The sequence below is a fragment of the Bombyx mandarina genome, chromosome 24 (genome assembly GCF_030267445.1).
Source record: "Bombyx mandarina strain Sakado chromosome 24, ASM3026744v2".
NCBI classification, from domain to species: domain Eukaryota; kingdom Metazoa; phylum Arthropoda; class Insecta; order Lepidoptera; family Bombycidae; genus Bombyx; species Bombyx mandarina.
The window spans coordinates 2,032,088-2,051,059 of NC_143230.1; the positions used below are offsets into that span (position 1 = coordinate 2,032,088).

Here is an 18,972-nt window from a genome sequence, read left to right on the forward strand (position 1 = left end):
GAAGGATTTTGACACGAATTTTAGTTCACAACGGTGTATTATCTGATACAATATCATGAATCCTATATAGATAGCGTTTTGTGGTAATTTCTCACACAGCCCATTAGCATTTTTCTCTTTGATTTTTTGTCTCAACTAAAAATAGGTTACTGGTACATTTACCGGTGGTAGGACCTCTTGTGAGTCAACGCGGGTAGGTACCACCATCCTGCCTATTTCTGCAGTGAAGCAGTAATGCGTTTCGGTTTGAAGGGTGGGGCAGCCGTTTAACTATACTTGAGACCTTAGAACTTATATCTCAAGGTGGTTGGCGCATTTACGTCGTAGATGTCTATGCGCTCCAACCATCTAAGCAAAAAAAAAATTGGTCATATATTTTACGAACCTATAACGCCGCACAAAACTGAAATGAATACCTATCGAATTAATTCAACAAACGATTTAACTGTAAAATACCACATCTAAAAATCTCATTTTATTATGTAATCCAAGGTAAACAGCAGACGCTAATCTACTTAAACAATGTACTAACGAATTGGACGAGTTCTGCGAATTGAGCTTGAAGAGGGGAGAGCCGCCAAATTTCTCCGAATAGAACATTAACGAGCCAAATAGCCTTTTCATTTTGACTCACTATGAATTTTACTTATATTTTGACAGCTATCATATCGCACCTTTACAATTTAAGTCACTTTACTAAAAAATTTGAGACAATATTAATATATTACGATTTTTTTTAAATTAAAATTGAAACTTACATTTTAGTTAAAAGAGAATAAAGTAGATACACTTTTCGTCTCTTTTAAATCGCTTTAAGGCTAAAAGTATTAAAATCAAAACTGAAAAATTACAATTGTTCAATTACATTTTTGGCGTTTACCAAAAAAAACAAGAATTTTGGATTAAGCCACATCAATTCTAAAACTGCAATATGAAGCACTCAGATGAACCTTATATTTATATTTATTATATTACCAATCATTGATAGTCATTCACTTAGTTATATCTCCGAGACCCGGTAACCAGGTAAACTTATAATCAGGTGGGCCGTGAGCTTATTGACCAATCCAAGCAACGCTAAAGACTGATCTGACGAAACTTGTTTATACCTTAAAACGAAGTTCACGGACTGCGATTCCAATTATACAAAAATGGACCGTTGCCGACTAGTTTAAATAAACTATAATAAACATACCTCGAGATAATTGTGGATATAAAACCACAAAGTTAGAATGTGTTGAATACACAACCAAAAATATAACGGAACGTTTAAGTCGAATTTCAACTTCCTAACCGCAACGTGACAGGTGTCAAACTGACAGCCCGTCAAGCGAAGTTTGACAAGCTATGACGGCCATTGTTAGAGGGCATTGCCATTGCACACCCGTTGCATCAGAATCAGATGTATAGATTACGTAATTAGAGCCATAAAGTCGGATATCGAATTAAGCGATTTCTTTAAATGATTGATCTAAAACGACGAAAATATAATTGTTTTATGTCGCATTTCCAGAAATGAATGGAAATATTGTTACTAACTTGATAATCTTTAAGTTTTCTTCGTCAGTTTATTTCTAGTTTAAAGTATCACCGTTTCTTTTTTTTCCTTGCCATAAATGATCACAATGACACTATGCTGGTCTCGAACCACAGAGATTAAAATAGAAGAAATTTCGACCCAATTTGCTATACACATTTCTCGTTTAAAAACATTCGATAAGATATCGTTTCTAGGTTCACCGATCGATCATTTCACTGCCTACGTGGGAAAAATATCTAGATTTTATCGTCACGAGAATCTAGATCCCTTTTATAATCTGACCGGCTAAAAGTGTTATGCACCCTAGGCAGCGAACGTGATTAGAAAAAATTATTAATAACAAAGGCTTAATAACAACCTCTAAATTTACAGAATATCTTATTTATTGTTATGTTGACTCAAAACAGATTATGCGTTACATGCATTTAAAAGTAATGAAATAAAAATCTCTGAAGTATAAAGTAAAAAAATTAACTTTAAAAAAATCAATTATTCCTATTTTGTTAAAAATAGTTGAATACTTAATTAAATTATTTAAGGTTTTAAAATAACTAGAAATGACAATTATTCTGTTTGGACTCGAATTCTCAAGGTCAGATCCAGTCAATATTGTCAAGAAAAAAACAGGTTACTGATCTCAATGCGTCACACAAGGTTTGTTCTCTCTGTTTACTTATTAATCTACACCTCTAGTGTACAGTATACACAGTGATTATCTGTAGGTAGAACTTTTTGGCGGGAATGCGAACTGTCAAGATATGTCAATTGTTGTATTTTATTATTTTAGTGTCTCTTAAGTTGAAATGTGTAATAATGTACATAGATTATACACTTAATATATTTGAGATAATGTATCCAAATCAAGGCTCAAACACCCGACGACAATGCAAAAAGCAGTGGCAGGCGGCTAGTTTTAAAATTAATATCTGTATTTTGATACCTTATTGCACTGATTGTATTACTTCAAATTAAACTATGAAAAACAATATTGTAATCCACACCCATCACAATAACCTACAATTTTTCAATCTCGTTTTTGGTTTCATAATAAGATCAATTGCAATATTCAAAGTGTTAGTGCGTTTCAAATATAAGCCAAAATAGCTCTTGTGAGTCCGCACGGGTAGGTACCACCACACCGCCTATTTCTGCCGTGAAGCAGCAATGCGTTTCGGTTTGAAGGGTGGGGCAGCCGTTGTAACTATACTGAGACCTTAGAACTTATATCGCAAGATGGGTGGCGCATTTACGTTGTAGATGTCTATGGGCTCCAGTAGCCACTTGAACCAGGTGGGATGTGAGCGCGTCCACCCATCTAAGTAATAAAAAAAAGCAAGAAGACTGTTTTTCTGCAGAAATTGCTTCCGGGATATGCAATTTTCTCTTTTAGCAAATGACTCACGAACTTTCCAGATATTTTAATGTAAACAGTACGAAATTAATCTATCTAAACAGTGTCTGGAAGTCTAGAAAATAAGCTGTGAATAATAAACTCTGGGTGGCTAATTTAAGAATCTAGACGGTACGGCCGTAGTCTGGACGTGGAAGATTCGTAGGTGTTTTTTTTGAAGGTTATTTGAGCACTGGCAACCGTTAAATAATAAATATTCTAAGAACGTCTCAAAATTGGAACAGAAAGGCTTTTTTTTAGTAACTGTTATAGGTGCTTTTAATAGAGCCAAACATCCAAAAAAAGGTCTCGGCCATATGCCAAGGACGTGTTACAAACTTCTTTGGACACATCATGCGGTCTCCCAGACATTAATTAGAGAAGCTCATAATTTTGGGTCGCATAGAGGGCAAGCGCGCCCTGGGCAGAACACCAGCCAGATTTGGTGGTAGGACCTCTTGTGAGTCCGCGCGGGTAGATACCACCTCCCTGCCTATTTCTGCCATGAAGCAGCAATGCTTTTCGGTTTGAAGGGTGGGGCAGCCGTTGTAACTATACTGAGACCTTAGAACTTATATCTCAAGGTGGGTGGCGCTTTTACGATGTAGATGTCTATGGGCTCCAGTAACCACTTAACATCAGGTGGGCTGTGAGTTCTTCCACCCATCTAAGCATTAAAAAAAAAAGATGGTCAGATCTGGATAAGAAAGCGGTTGAATGTAATTTGTATCGTGTGGTCCATGCCACCCATGATGGCACACTATGGAGGAAAGTCAGATGTGGTCACGATCCTCAGCAGTGAGGGAACGATGAAGAAAGTAGGTGACCAGACACTATAGTTCACCTAGTAGTAAGTTTTTACCGGAGCTTATAAACATTAATAGGCGATTATCTCCACCTATATTTGAGACCAGCCGTACTCGCCCGCTTCGCTGGGCATTTAAAATTAACATTATTATTTATTGTCATTATTATTAAGGAGTCCAAGACTCATACATAAATATTAGGCTATCCATTAAGTACATGAATTTTCTACATGGATATCAAGTTTCAAGTCAATCGGATGCATGGTTCAGTAGTTATAACAGAACATCCGTAAACACCACTGTAGATTTATATATTAGTATAGATATGAGACGGCCTTAATATTATTGTATGATATAACCAAAACTTACCTGAACATTGTGACATCGCCGCTAGCTCCAAAAACATTATGAACATCGCCAATCTCCTTACTTCCATCTTGATATTTCACAGAATAAGCACTCGAAAAATTTTATTATAAAATACACTGATTCTACACTTTCACACAAGGCACTTTTAATCTTCGTTGGTTAGTTTAGGCACTTCTCGATAGATCTGTGAATAAAAATAGATAAATTAATAACTGACAGGTGACGAATGCGCATGAGACTGTGTCTGACCAATTTGAAAAGTGCTTAAATCGGCACTTGGTTTTATACTATTAAGAATTGAAGTGAACAGCGTGAATAATTTATTTTAAACATCAGCACTTTGTAAGTATTGTAAAGTTGAATTGTCGAATTCTTACACAGATCTGATTCTTATACAGAAAAGCACAATTAAAATGCATAATGCTTATTATGTAAGAGAAGACCTTCATACGATCGCAACAAAAAAAAATAACAAATTTAAATCACAATAAAAAAAAAAAATCTGTGATCCAAAGACGCAAAGAAATTTGTACATTAAAAAGTTAACTATTAAATTGGGAAAGACACATTTTTAATTCTCTTAACACCATAAATACATTTTTAATTTATTTGGCATTTAAAAATAATTATTACGTAAACTTTTTAATGTAGATTAGACACGTTCAGTTTCACACAAAAATATATATATAATATTAAAATTAAATCGTACGTTTTTTCATCTTCGGAGCGGTTCATAGTACTTTAATGGTCATAAAGAATTGATTAAGAAATACTGGTAATTACGCAAATTAAAATTTTTCGGGTTTGGTTTTTATTACACGATGTTATTCTTTCACCGTGGAAGTCAATCGTGAACTTAAGCACTTTATCATTAGAAAAATTGGTACCCGCCTGCGGGATTCGAACATGGGTGCATCGCTAGACACGAATGCACCGGACGTCTTATCCTTTAGGCCACGACGTACTGAGATGGTACGGATATTTAACATAGTTTTGTCTATTTCTTTCGAGAAGCAATCAAATGTTTGAAGTCATCGTACGACAGCCTGGTGTTAAGTAGACACCGGAGCTCATAGGCATCAACAACGTAAACCTTGTAATATGAGTTCTAAATTATTAGTTTTTACAGCACAAATACACTTACAATTGAAACGTGTCTAAAACATAAAAGAACGCTACTTTCTTAGATAATATTATCTTGCAATAAGGGTCAGTTCACCCGTGCTCTATCGGCTCTACGTGGCTTTCTGTCACGCCCCTAATAGGGCTGTCACGTGCCGTATAGAAGGATATTAGTTTTTTTTTCCGCAATATTTGTTTTAATTTTCGAGTCCATTCTAAGGGAGTTAAACATTCGAAAAAGGCTCTCTTCCATTTGTCGGGAACGTGTTACGAGCTTCTTCGGACACTTCATGCGGTCTCCCAGACATGAATTAAAGAAGCTCGTAATTGCGGGTCGCATAGAGGGCAAGCATGCTGTGGTCAGAACATCAGCCAGATGGTCAAATCTAGTAAGAGAAGCACTTGGTGGTGGTCTGTACCATGCTGTCCATGACACTCGTGATCGAACACAGTGGAAGAACGTCACATGTTGTCGCGATCCTCAGTAGTGAGGGAACGATATAGATGAAGATTACAATAAATACAGATTATAAATTATAAATACTCTGTGTGTTAATCTAAACTTTTGCATGCCAATCGATAAATCTCGTGAATTATATTTTATTGAAACTTTTTAAACTTTCGTTGACATTCGCGAGAGGTAGACGCAATTAAAACTAATTTTACGATTCGTTATCATCACTATATTGTTTCTGTCGTCCGTGACCACGAAAACTGTAAAGTTTACGGAACGTGGGTAGCTTAAATTGTGAATACTGTTCGCGAAAACCGAAGCCGAAAACCGAAAGCCGAAAATACTGTAATTTTATAACCCAATAAAGGCGGTGGTTGTCTTTTGACATTATTAAACCTTTAATTATACGCTTTGCTTGTTTAACAACAATATGACGTCACAAGCATCATTGGTACCACCATTGACGTATCAAAAACTCATGACGTCATAGCTTGACCTGTGAGCACTTAGATCAGCATCATCCATTGCGCCCCGACAATTGAGCCGTACTGAAGATAAACTTGAAACAACAGAACAACAACCAAGAATCCGTTCACGGCTTAAATCTTACACGTAGATCGGTTTCAACTCATCAATCTCAATAAGGTTTCTATAATTAAACAGATTAAGCGGGTAGGTTACACAGGAAGCGCGTACTTACACGAACGTAAGAGTAAAAATAGATTATTAAAAATTTATTGATACGCGCCCGGTTCGGCTTCCTGTTCCTTTGAAGTTTGCCTTATTAAATATATCGTTTCTCGATCGCTCATTATTGTCGAGCGTACGGGAATTCGGATTTGATAGTGAAATATATATTTTTTAGCATGCTTTTGTACGGGGTTTATTATTCACTAGTAACAGTTATCGACGTCACCCTAAGCACGTAATTACGGATCCTCCCGAACCATTAACGGTGCTTTTAGGTACCTCAACCACCGGTCACCGTCCTCGTCGAACCCGTTGCTTGCGACGAAGGGCTCGACGAGTAAATTAACCCACAGACACAGCCCACTGAGTTTCTCGCTGGATCTTCTCAGTGGGTCATGTTCCTATCCGGTGGTAGATTCTGCGAAGCACTGCTCTTGTTAAGGCTAGTGTTAGCAACACTCCTAGTTTGAGCGCCGTGAGCTCACCTACACGCTAAGGTGAAATAGCCTCTCAAGGCTATCAGCATAGGTAGGAGAGAAAAAAAACGAGTGGAATCCGCTGGATGTAGACCACGACTGGCCATTATGGTGAAGCTTAGACGAGGCTTTAGTCCCGCATTGCACGTTCCAGAGCTGATGATGATGTAGTGCATTAACAGATTTGAAATCCAACCAAGTCGTCGTGGCCTACTGGATAAGACGCCCGGTACCTTCATATCGAGTGATACGACTGTTCTAGTGTTTGAACCATGCACGCAGGCATCGATTTTCCATTGAAACATCACCACCCTGCCTATTTTTGCGGAGAGGCATCAATGCGTTTCGGTAAAACTGAGATTTAGAACTCACGTCTCGAGGTTTTATGTTGTGGATGTCTATAGGCTCGAATAACCACTTAACATCAGGTGGGCTATGACCTCGTCCACCGATCTAAGCAATAAAAGATCATTTTCACCAACGACTAAAGTTATTAGTCGACGTTACAATATTTTGTTGGCTACCGTCTAATAAGTACAATATAAACTTATCTCTTAACAAAGACCACATTAACTGTAACTTCGGAAAGAGTAAAATCGAATTAAACAAACAATAGATTGAGATCGCAACAAAACTAAGGTTTTCTCCTGCTATTTTCATTTACGGAGGCAAATCTCAAATAATCTAATAAACAATAGGAATAGGAATATAATCTAATTAAAACAATTTAACAATAAAATAGTGATGTTTTTTCTAAGCCTTATAACCCGTAAAAGTTTAGCGGTAGGCAGCGGCTTGGCTCTGCCCCTGGCATTGCTGAAGTCCATGGACGACGATAATCACCCACCATCAGGTGGGCCGTATGCTCGTCTGCCTACAGAGGCAATAAAAAAAATAAAAAATAAAAACATAGAAACAAACAGAAAACGCAACACTATTTCACCGTAAAATAGATCGGTTCTTGCAAATAATAGAAACGCGTCCTTCTATGATCGATTCAATGATTCACATCACTGATCTATTCACTGATCCGGATAATGTTATCGACCTTGCTATTGTCGGAGCTCATTATGTATATTGATTATGTCATTATCTATTTGAATCTAATCCCGTTGTGTGCACAGAGTTTTAATGCAAAAAAAAAAAAAAAAACCGACTTAAAAAAAAACGAGTGTGCTTTAAACAACACGACTGAAGCACAACTTCTTAGCTCCATACACTATATACATATATGAGTATGTGCGATACAGACTTGCACTGTGTCTTAGATATACGAAATGTAACTGACTTTGAGAGAAAGAAAGAAAATGTGCGATCGCACCTCTCTCTCTTTCTATCTACTAACTTATATCTCCCTCTCAACTTCCCTACGCCTCGCCCGATCACATTTTTCGTAACGCTTTCGTCACGCATTCACCAGCTTACTCCCCAAGTCAAGCGTACGTACAGAAGTTTTGCTTCCAAACGAGCACTTGCTTTGAAAAAAAAAGTATCATTAAAATTTCTTTTTGGCTCAAACAAAAGTTTTGAGGTTTGACACACACATACATAAAAAATACAGTCGAATTGAAATTATTTTTTGAAGTCGGCTAAAAAAATAGAATAGATAAACAATTTAACAATAGGATAGTGATGTCTTTCTCAAAGCCTTAAAAATTTTGCAAGTACATACTACGATTATGTAAATCATGACGCCAAGGAACCTCATTCTCCTCCAATTGGTTAGATTTCTTAGAAAATACGTGACTTTTCATGAACTAGCTAGTAGCGTTTTGTATAATTGAAACATTACACACCGTATATAGTGAGTGACTTTGTCACGAAATCACGAACGCGTCACGTATTTTGGTCACGTTTCGTTGTAAGAATTTCATTGGAGTCCGACTGATTTTGTATCAGATTTAATAGATCTAAAGGGTTTTACTGAGTCTTAAAATGTCAATGTAAAATAAAATATCAAAATATGTCAAATGGCGTATGTTTTCTTCTTCCATACTATTCTATCATATACCATTTCTTCGCTCACTCCCCTCTTACCCATATCGTTTATCACGCAATCCATCCATTTCTTCTTAGGTCTACCTCCTCCTCTATATCCTTCCACATTCATAGTTAACATTCTCTTACCAACCTCATTTTCATTTCGTCTCATCACACGTCCATACCATCCCAAACGCGCACTTCTCAGCTACTCTGTGACAGGTGCCACTTTCAGACTTCCTCTAACATATTCATTCCGTATTCTATCCGTTCTCGTTACTCCACACATCCATCGCAACATTCGCATCTCTGCTGCGTGCAATCGCCTTTCATCCTGTCAACATTTGGAAAAAAAATGCTTCTGTTTTATCGTTTTTCCCTCTATCTATTCGCTGATAGCGTAATAAATAGGTGAGCTCACGGGATTAACTTGGGAGTTTCTAAAACTGGCCCTAGCAAGAGCAGTGCTTTGCTGTATTTACAACGAATCTTCTTTTTTTTATGGCCCTTGTAGGCAGACGAGCATACGGCCCACCTGATGGTGAGTGGTTACCGTCGCCCATGGACTTCAGCAATGCCAGGGGCAGAGCCATGCCGCTGCCTACCGCATCTTTTACGAACGATTTTCTCATTCACGATTATTATTTCGCGATTATTTATTATAAGACGACTAAAAGTTTTATTGTTTCCAACATTACAAATTATACAAGTGTTTCGGAAGCTCGCTAAAAACTGAGAAAATACCCGTGACATACACAAAATTAGCGTGAGCGGCCTAATCAGTAAGAAACAGTAACTGGTGGCATGTTTTCTGTTAAAACTATCCATACAATCACTCGAGGAAACATCGTGTGTGAAATTTTAAAGATTCATAATTTAAAGCATTTTTGCAAGGTCGAGTAAGTAACACATTCTATTTTTTTTTGGCTACAAAGCAGTCATGCGTTTCTCTTTGTAAAATAATATATTAAGAGGTGAAAGGTTATTTATTTTTAGCGACATTTCGCCAAATACGCGACAATTATCTTTGTAATTTAAGGTCCGTTTTATTCGATATTAGCACCAACAACTCGATATTTTTGATTGAACTTCAATTAAGTTTACTCCATTGAAATAGCCGAATTAGTTTTTATTTTTTTATTTTTTTATTGCTTAGATGGGTGGACGAGCTCACAGCCCACCTGGTGTTAAGTGGTTATTGGAGCCCATAGACATCTACAACGTAAATGCTGCCACCCACCTTGAGATATAAGTTCTAAGGTCTCAGTATAGTTACAACGGCTGCCGCACCCTTCAAACCGAAACGCATTACTGCTTCACGGCAGAAATAGGCAGGGCGGTGGTACCCACCCGCGGGGACTCACAAGAGGTCCAACCACCAGTAAATAATAATAAGTAGCATATTCTATTTTGTTTTTTGGCTACAAAGCAGTCGTGCGTTTCTCTTTGTAAAATAATGTATTAAGGAGGTGAAAGGTTATTTTGTTTTTAGCGACATTTCGCTTAACACGCGACATTTATGTTTGCCGTTTTATTTAATACTAGCGACCCTCCCTCGCTTCGCTTCGGAAACATTAAAACACACATGAAAACAAAAAAATAAAATATTTTTTTTTTTAAAAAGTAGCCTATGTTCATCTGGGACAATGTCGGCTTCTAATGGAAAAAGAATTTTTCAAATCGGTCCAGTAGTTTCGGAGCCTATTCGAAACAAACAAACAAACAAATATTTCCTCTTTATAATATTAGTATAGATATAGACTAGCGACCCGCCCTCGCTTTGCTTCGGAAACTGTAACTTATTATTGATTTCTTCACTATTTAATGGATGTTATTATACATGTAAACCTTCCTCTTCAATCACTATCTATTAAAAAAAACCGCATCAAAATCCGTTGCGTAGTTTTAAAGATTTAAGCATACATAGGGACAGACAGATATAGGGACAGAGAAAGCGACTTTGTTTTATCCTCTATGTAGTGATTAGCACCAACAGCTCGATATTTTTAATGGAACTCCAATTAAGTTTACTCCATTGAAATAGCCGAATTAGGTTTTTTTTTGGTTATGATATTTTTGCCAAATTTTACATTTTAAATAGCTCTTCTGTAAAGTTCCGAAAATGTCGCTTAAACCAAATTACCTTTTAATCCTCGATATAGGCATTTGTGCTCCACAATATTTACCCAACTCACTAAGTAAATGACAAACGGACAATCTCCGCGCCAGTCGCCAGTTGAAAACGAACGTGACATTGCCACTATTTGTCTGTTTGTTCGTTTGCTTTGCGTGTTTACTGACGGACGCGTCGAAATTATACTAACCTATTTACATGGGCAATCGAAGGTTTTTGACGGGTTTCTGGGTCGCTCTGACGTCAGTCACACTTGACATTTGCTTTCAAGAGACTTATTTTTTTCCTACCCAAGCTGATGGTCTAGAGAGACCGTATCAGAGTTACCGTAACTAGTAGGTGAGCTCACGGGGCTGAAACCTGGCGATGTTGCTAACACGAACCCTGCAAGAGCAGTGCTCCGCAGAGTCTACCACCGGATCGGAAACGCGACCCACTGAGAAGATCCGGCGAGAAACTCAGTGGGTTGTGTCTGTGGGTCAATTTACTCGTCGAGCCCTTCGTCGTAAGAGACATCGAGCGGTTCGCGTACCGTATTTGATTTTGTTTATTTTGTTAATTGTAGATTATTTTATTATAAATAATAATCGTAATAATAAAATGACGCCAGCAATCATAGATCACCGCCTGAATCTTGCTAACGACATTTTCAAGATAAGTTTTATTAACTGTACTGTTAAAACTAATACCACGGTGATTTTCACGGTGAAGGAATAACATCGTGTAATAAAAATGAAACCCGCAAAATTATAATTTGCGTAAATACTGGTGGTAGGACCTCTTGTGAGTCCGCGCGGGTGGGTACCACCACCCTGCCTATTTCTACCGTGAAGCAGTAATGCGTTTCGGTTTGAAGGGTGGGGCAGCCGTTGTAACTATACTTGAGACCTTAGAACTTATATCTCAAAGGTGGGTGGCGCATTTACGTTGGAGATGTCTATGGGCTCCGGTGACCACTTAACGCCAGGTGGGCCGTGAGATCGTCAACACATCTAAGCAATTAAAAAAAATATATATATACAAATTCCAAACAACAACATTCAGACCGGTGTCATCTTATTCAAGACTAGCGACCCGCCCTCGCTTCGCTTCGGAAACATTAAAACCCACTTGAAATCAAAAAAAAAAATTAAAAAAAATAAAAAAAAGTAGCCTATGTTCATCAAGGACAATGTCGGCTTCTAATGGAAAAAGAATTTTTCAAATCGGTCCAGTAGTTTCGGAGCCTATTCGAAACAAACAAACAAACAAATCTTTCCTCTTTATAATATTAGTATAGATATAGATTGTTTTAATAATAATAAATAATAAATTATTACAGTTATACAGTTACGTATGTTGCAATTTTACAAAACATCAGCAATGACGCGTAACAAACAAACTGCCTAACAAACAAAATTTATCCGTTTAATTAATTGAATCACACGCAATACGATACGACCCAATTCGATTGTTAATGATTTGCGTTCATTCATCATGATAATTGAATGAATAATTCAGTTCATTGTTGTAATAAGTACATACATATGATCGATGGAAATCACCGGATAATTTGCATTTCAAATTCGGACGATATAAATGAAATTACCAAAGAATACCATGGACTGTCACGAGAACTTACAAGTACATTTTTTTTTAATTGCCTTTGTAGGCAGACGGGCATACGGCCCTCCTGATGGTGAGTGATTACCGTCGCCCGTGGACTTCAGCATGCGGTAGGCAGCGGCTTGGCTCTGCCCCTGGCATTAGAGTTAAACATCCAAGAAGAGGTATCTTTTATCTGTCAAGAATGTGTTAAGAGCTTCTTTGGATTCATCACGCGGTCTCTCTGACATGAATTAGACATCCTCACAATTCCGGATCGCGTAGAAGGCAAGCGCATCCTGAGCCAAAACGTTAGATCTAATAAGGAAATCTATTGGTGGCAACTAATTAATAATAATATTAGATCGAACTTATTAAATGATTGTATCGTCATCGGCTCTTGATGCGTGTGCTGCTTAAATGAGTGGACGAGCTCACCGCCCACCTGGTGTTAAGTGGTTACTGAAACCCATAGACTTATACAACGTAAATGCGCCACCCACCTTGAGATATAAGTTCTAAGATCTTAGTATAGCTACAACGGTTGCCCCACCTTTCAAACCGAAACGCATGACTGCTTCACGGCAGAAATAGGCGAGTTGGTGGTACCTACTCGTGGGGACTCACAAGAAGTCCTACCACCAGTAAATATATTATGTATGTGTATAAATTTAAAATGTGGTGTCGTGGGACACCAGGTAGGAACGAAGTTCCTTCGGCTAATGTAGAATCGACACAATTTGCAAAAAAAACAGCAAGAAAGACAATCTAGAAAACCTTACAAAGATTTTAGTATGTACACACAATATTAACCAATGTAAAATATTTTATATTTATAAAAGAAAGAGAATGGATGAGAGAACGAAAAGAAAGAGGGAGAAAGAGAAAGGTATTATACACTACTCGCTTGTGTATGCGACTGTCGCGCCTGCGCACGTCTCATTTAACGGTTTTATTCCACGCACTTTTTTCCACTGATTTTTTCTTACGGTTTTACTATCACATTTTTTTCAGTTCGGTCGCGCAGCAAAATCCCTATCCCCTCCAAGCCTGCCGTAAGGAACTTCGTTCCAAAAAGTTAATCGAAATTCTATGAAATTAACATTCAAAGATTTCGTTACACACAAACATACATAAATGCATAAAACTGTATCGTACTTTGACTTGTAAAACTATTCAAGTATTTGGACAAGAGTAAACGCAGCTCCCCAGCGTATGATGCCTACGTCATACCACCTGAAGTTTTATTAACAGCTAATATTATTGTCAATTCGTTATGAATGCGCATTGTGATTTTATTCATTCACGCGTCATTTCGGATTCCCCCGATCCACTAACGGTGCTTTTAGGTACCTCAAGCACCGGTCATCGTTCTCGTCGAACCCGTCGCTTGCGACGAAGGGCTCAACGAGTAAATTAACCTACATACACAGCCCACTGATTTTCTCGCCGGTCTTTATCAGTGGGTCGCGTTTCCGATCCGGTGGTAGATTCTGCGAAGCACTGCTCTTGCTAGGGTTCGTGTTAGCAACGTCATCAGATTTGAGCCCCGTGACGTCACCTACTAATTCGGAGAATCTAGAATAGCCCCTCGAGGTTACTAAAATAGGTAGCAATTTTTTTTTTATTTTTTTTATTGCTCAGATGTGTGGACGAGCTCACGGCTCACCTGGTGTTAAGTGGTTACTGGAGCCCACAGACATCCACAACGTAAATGCGCCACCCACCTTGAGATATAAGTTCTAAGGTCTCAAGTATAGTTACAACGGCTGCCCCACCCTTCAAACCGAAACGCATTACTGCTTCACGGCAGAAATAGGCAGGGTGGTGGTACCTACTGAAAAAAATCATTCAATGCTTCGATCAATAATAGTTCAATGTGATACGTGAAATTGACCGGACAAATACAAAAAATAAAACCTTCGCCATTTTTCTTCCTTAAGGCTGAAGTCTAGTACATCCAGTCACGTCAATACCAAACCCAATTTCATAACAATTTTACGAATGAAACAATCAATGTCCGATTTGCCTTACCACTTTCGTTCAGTTCGAATAGTTCAAGCGATAACCCCGTTGTTAACAAATACAATAGCAACCTACAAATAGTACGCTGTGTTTTGGTCTTACATATTTCCAGCTTGATCAAAATGCCCAGATCACTCTGTAACTATAAATAATAAAGCCCCTAGCTTTGATTAAGTAGTTTTTTATTATTGCATAGGTTGGTGTTATGTGGCTACCGGAGCAAATAGACATCTACAAAGTAAATTCCGCCACCCAAATTGAGATATGAGTTCTAAGGTCTCAGTATAGTTACAACGGCTGCCCCGCCCTTCAAACCGAAACGTATTACTGCTTCACGACCGAAATAGACAGGGTAGTGGTACTTACCGAGCGGACTCACTACCCACCACTAGTAAAAATAGCTCTATGCATAATAGAGCCCCCGTTTAAACCGTTTATTTCTTTGCGGTCCTCACTAAAACTTCTAGTGATTACTGCAATTATCCCTATTCAAAACACGCATACGTATAGGTGAATCGTAAGTACAGTCTTCTTCACAATCGATAACTCTAAACATTAATATAAATACCGATAAATCTTAAGTTTATTGACTTTATCATATACTAGCGGGCCGTTCTGGCTCCGCTCGGGTCTTTAACAAAAATTTCAACGATATTTGACGTTGTTTTGTTTTTTAAAATAAAAGAACACTTATTGATTAGTTCGACGTTTAGGTAATTTTTTTACACCTTGGCTTACATTATTGGAGTTTTAGTAACGATCCCTAATTTTATTCAAAGAAGATTATATATAGCCTATGTCACTCGGGAATAGTGTAGCTTCCAAACAGTGAAATAATTTTTAAAATCGGTTCAGTAGTTTCGGAGCCTATTCAATACAAACAAACAAACAAATCTTTCCTCTTTATAATATAAAATAATTGACTTTATCATATATGAGTTGTTCTATTAACCTCCGGGAGCTCGTGATATTTCACAATATATAAATAAGGTCGTTGTGTGTATTGATCGAAAGAGAGCGGTTTTGTGCGCTGAGTCATATTTAAAGGCAAGAAAAACGAGGAAGTACGAATTAAATGACTGATTCGGTGGCGCATTGGACAGCGCTCTTGACTGCGGCGCTGAGGGTCGTGGGTTCGATTCTCACATCGGGCAAACATTCGTGTGAAGTTTTGTTTACTCTCCGCCTCTGGAACCCGTAACACAGGGAAACTTAATTTGGGACTAGATAGATGGCCGTAGGTAATTTGTTCGCAGTTATTTATTATTACTTATAATCTTTAGATGAATGAAGTTTTGGCCAGCACGAGATTGTAATGGACTTATTGAATTTAATTTCTAGACAAATAATTGTTTTATTTTTTCAAGGCATTGGTACCAACGGTTTCATAAGATTTGAGATAATCCAAATGTTCGCTAAGTATTCTGCGCGATGTGATAAAAATAAATAAAAACTTCCTAACTTTAATAGAGAATCTAGAGTCTTCTTAACATTGAAGATGAGAACCGGAATCAAATAAACTGCCCGGCCTCAACACCGTATTCATTTATTCTTTGCAAAATAAAATTTAAAAGTCTAGAATATTTTTGAAGTGTAACTTCTTTAGGCGCATGAGGGTAAAATTTTTACAGAACGTCACGCAGGTATGCGACGGAAGTGACATCAAACTACTATTGAAATTAAGTACTTGTCAAATGTCAGTAGTTGTTGTATTTTTCCAACTGGAAAGGCAAATGTATCATACCATACAGCCTAATATTTTATAATTTTTTTGTGAAAAATGTTAATAGGAACTGAAATGAAATGAAAAGAATTTGGAACATTAATCAAATAGCATGAAATTAAATTAGTCAATTCAATTGGCAAAATATTAGTCATTTACAATTTAGAAATCTAAACATAATGTGACTGTCAACACTGAGGTTTGAGATTGACATTTGACAGACTTTTGGCGGGAACATATCTTCCTTTTTCCCTTCCTCTAAGTCTCGGAAATCTAAAGTTTTAGATTTGTATAAATATAAGCAAGACTTGTAAATTAGTTCGCCAAAAAAGTTTCACTTCTGACATGTGTACTTTGTACGCACGCACGTTTTTTTTCAAAAATGGACGGTAGTAACAAGATTATTCAAATATACGACGCATAACATTTGATTCGTCCGCTACTACGAAAACTGTAAAATACTCGCAGCTTTGGAAATATCGTGTAAAAAGTGCAGTTAAAGACAAGTCGAATTCCAGAAAATCTCCCAGTGAATCTCGAATACTCGTCACATTTCGGTATGAAATACAAACACAATAATTCCACGAAATCGTTTTGCGAATAGCGAAATACTAAGTATATTAAATTAACATAATCATAGTCACATAGTAGTCCGATAGTTTTCCACGGAACTTATTATTCGGTGAGGTCAAGGTTTATCACTATAAGACGATAAAACAACAATTTTATTTCCTTAAAAAAAAAATTATTAATCGAACCGATAGAGGAAACATATTTGATTGCAATAGGGAGCTGTATTCTCTGTGGTTTCGACAGTTTTTTTTTAGCGACTTCCCATTCTGTCCTGGAATGGTAACCCTTCTTCAAAGTAAAAAAAAGTACCCCTTGTTTTTCTAGGCTGGGGCTGAACCCCGGCGAGGTCCCCGCATCTAGGGGGTGAAAATTTTACTCTAAGCGATAGGCAATGACTCAGTTAATACCCTGGCATTGCTTGAGTGGTGGCTAAATGGTAAGAAGTTCATGTTGTTTCAATGGTAGTAAAAAAGTTAGCGCATCTGGCCAACAACCCAAAAACAGTAGGGCGCCCTAATCTAGACGATTCCTGGTCTCTTAAGAAATAGTGGTAGGACGTCTTGTGAGTCCGCACGGGTAGATACCACCACTATTTCTGCCGTGAAGCAGTAATGCGTTTCGGTTTGGAGGGGCAGCCGTTGTAACTATACTGAGACATTAGAACTCTTATCTCAAGTTGGGTGGCGGAATTTACGTTGTAGATGTCTATGAGCCGCCAATTAACACCAAATGGGCCGTGAGCTCTTTCACCCATGTATCCAATAAAAAAACAGTAGCGAACTAAAGTGATGTATGTACGCTTTACAGATTTACGGCTACGACCGGTGTGCTTAGTGAGAGTTTTTTAACGTTCTCGATATCGTAAGAGTTAACTCCGATTGGTATGGAGTTGGAGCGTTCGCCTAAGTTTGCCGCTAGGGGCCCTGTTCCAACTGCATACAAATTTGAATTAACTTTTACGCTATCGAGAATGTTAAATAAATAATAGTTTAGAAAAAACTAACAAAATACGCTTTTATAGAAAATCCAACTAAAAAATAGAAAATAAATTTTAGTAAATTTGAATTAAAAACACGCTTTTTTTTACATTAAAATCATTTTTTCTTACACTATTTTTAATAATTAATTTAAACTATAATTTTTTTTTTCTTTTTAAATATTGATTTTTCATCTATCCTTTAATAAGTATACCAAATTTCGAGTTAATCCGACGTTTTAAAGGGGGTCAAAATCATGTTCAAAGATTCCGTTACAAACTCTGAAGCTAATAAAAGATTATTAAAAACTCGCAATATACGAACTGATCTCGGCCGGTTGTCACGCTGTCTGACGGGCAGTTGACGTAATGCAAGATAAGTTATCGATTAGAGTTGACTTTGAGCGGGAACGCTATCGATTTTTACTATAAATACACAATATTATCGATATTACGCGTAAATAAATCGCCATGCGTGATCACGAATGTAAGATTGCGGTTATGTGTGTAAACGCTTACGAGTGTTTGGTCAATGACATTAATGATGTTTGTTCTAATGACAGACATGAGGTCGAAATGTCAATTGTATTTAGCTTCCCGCCCCCCTACAAATTGGAACGCAGAAGAAAAAGAACGCTTGCTGGAATGCCCACTAGTGCGTACTATGGTACTTGAGACCCACGCGCACTATGCGTACTATGGTACTTTAAAGTTTCATCCAACGAAGTTTCAACAAAGTCCACAGTCCAAGCGAAAGCCAAACCGATTAGTAATTGATTTATAAATAGTGGAAAGATCAAATGCATATTCCCTTGAGAGTAATAATTGAATTTTATGTCCGAAGATGCCGACCTTTGTTAGAGAGACTCTTAAAGATTCACAGGTGGTAGGACCTCTTGTGAGTCCGCACGGATAGGTACCACCGCCCTGCCTATTTCTGCCGTGAAGCAGTAATGCGTTTCGGTCTGAAGGTTGGCAGTGATGCGCTTCGGTTTGAAGGGTGGAGCAGCCGTTGTAACTATACTGAGACCTTAGAACTTATCTCAAGGTGGGTGGCACATTTACGTCGTACATGTATATGGGCTCCAGTAACCACTTAACACCAGGTAGGCTGTGAGCTCGTCTACTCA

The 18,972-nt window shown here is 37.6% G+C and overlaps 1 protein-coding gene across 1 annotated transcript in view; it reads right to left on the reverse strand.

Annotated features, from left to right (window-relative positions):
* LOC114247866 (lachesin) overlaps positions 1–18,972 on the reverse strand; it is a 184,259-nt gene that overhangs the window by 153,527 nt on the left and 11,760 nt on the right. Inside the window, exon 2 of the mRNA XM_089737983.1 lies at positions 4,106–4,289. Within this exon, the coding sequence (XP_089594109.1) occupies positions 4,106–4,172 (67 nt within the window). The 5' untranslated portion in view covers positions 4,173–4,289. The remainder of the gene's footprint in view (positions 1–4,105; positions 4,290–18,972) is intronic.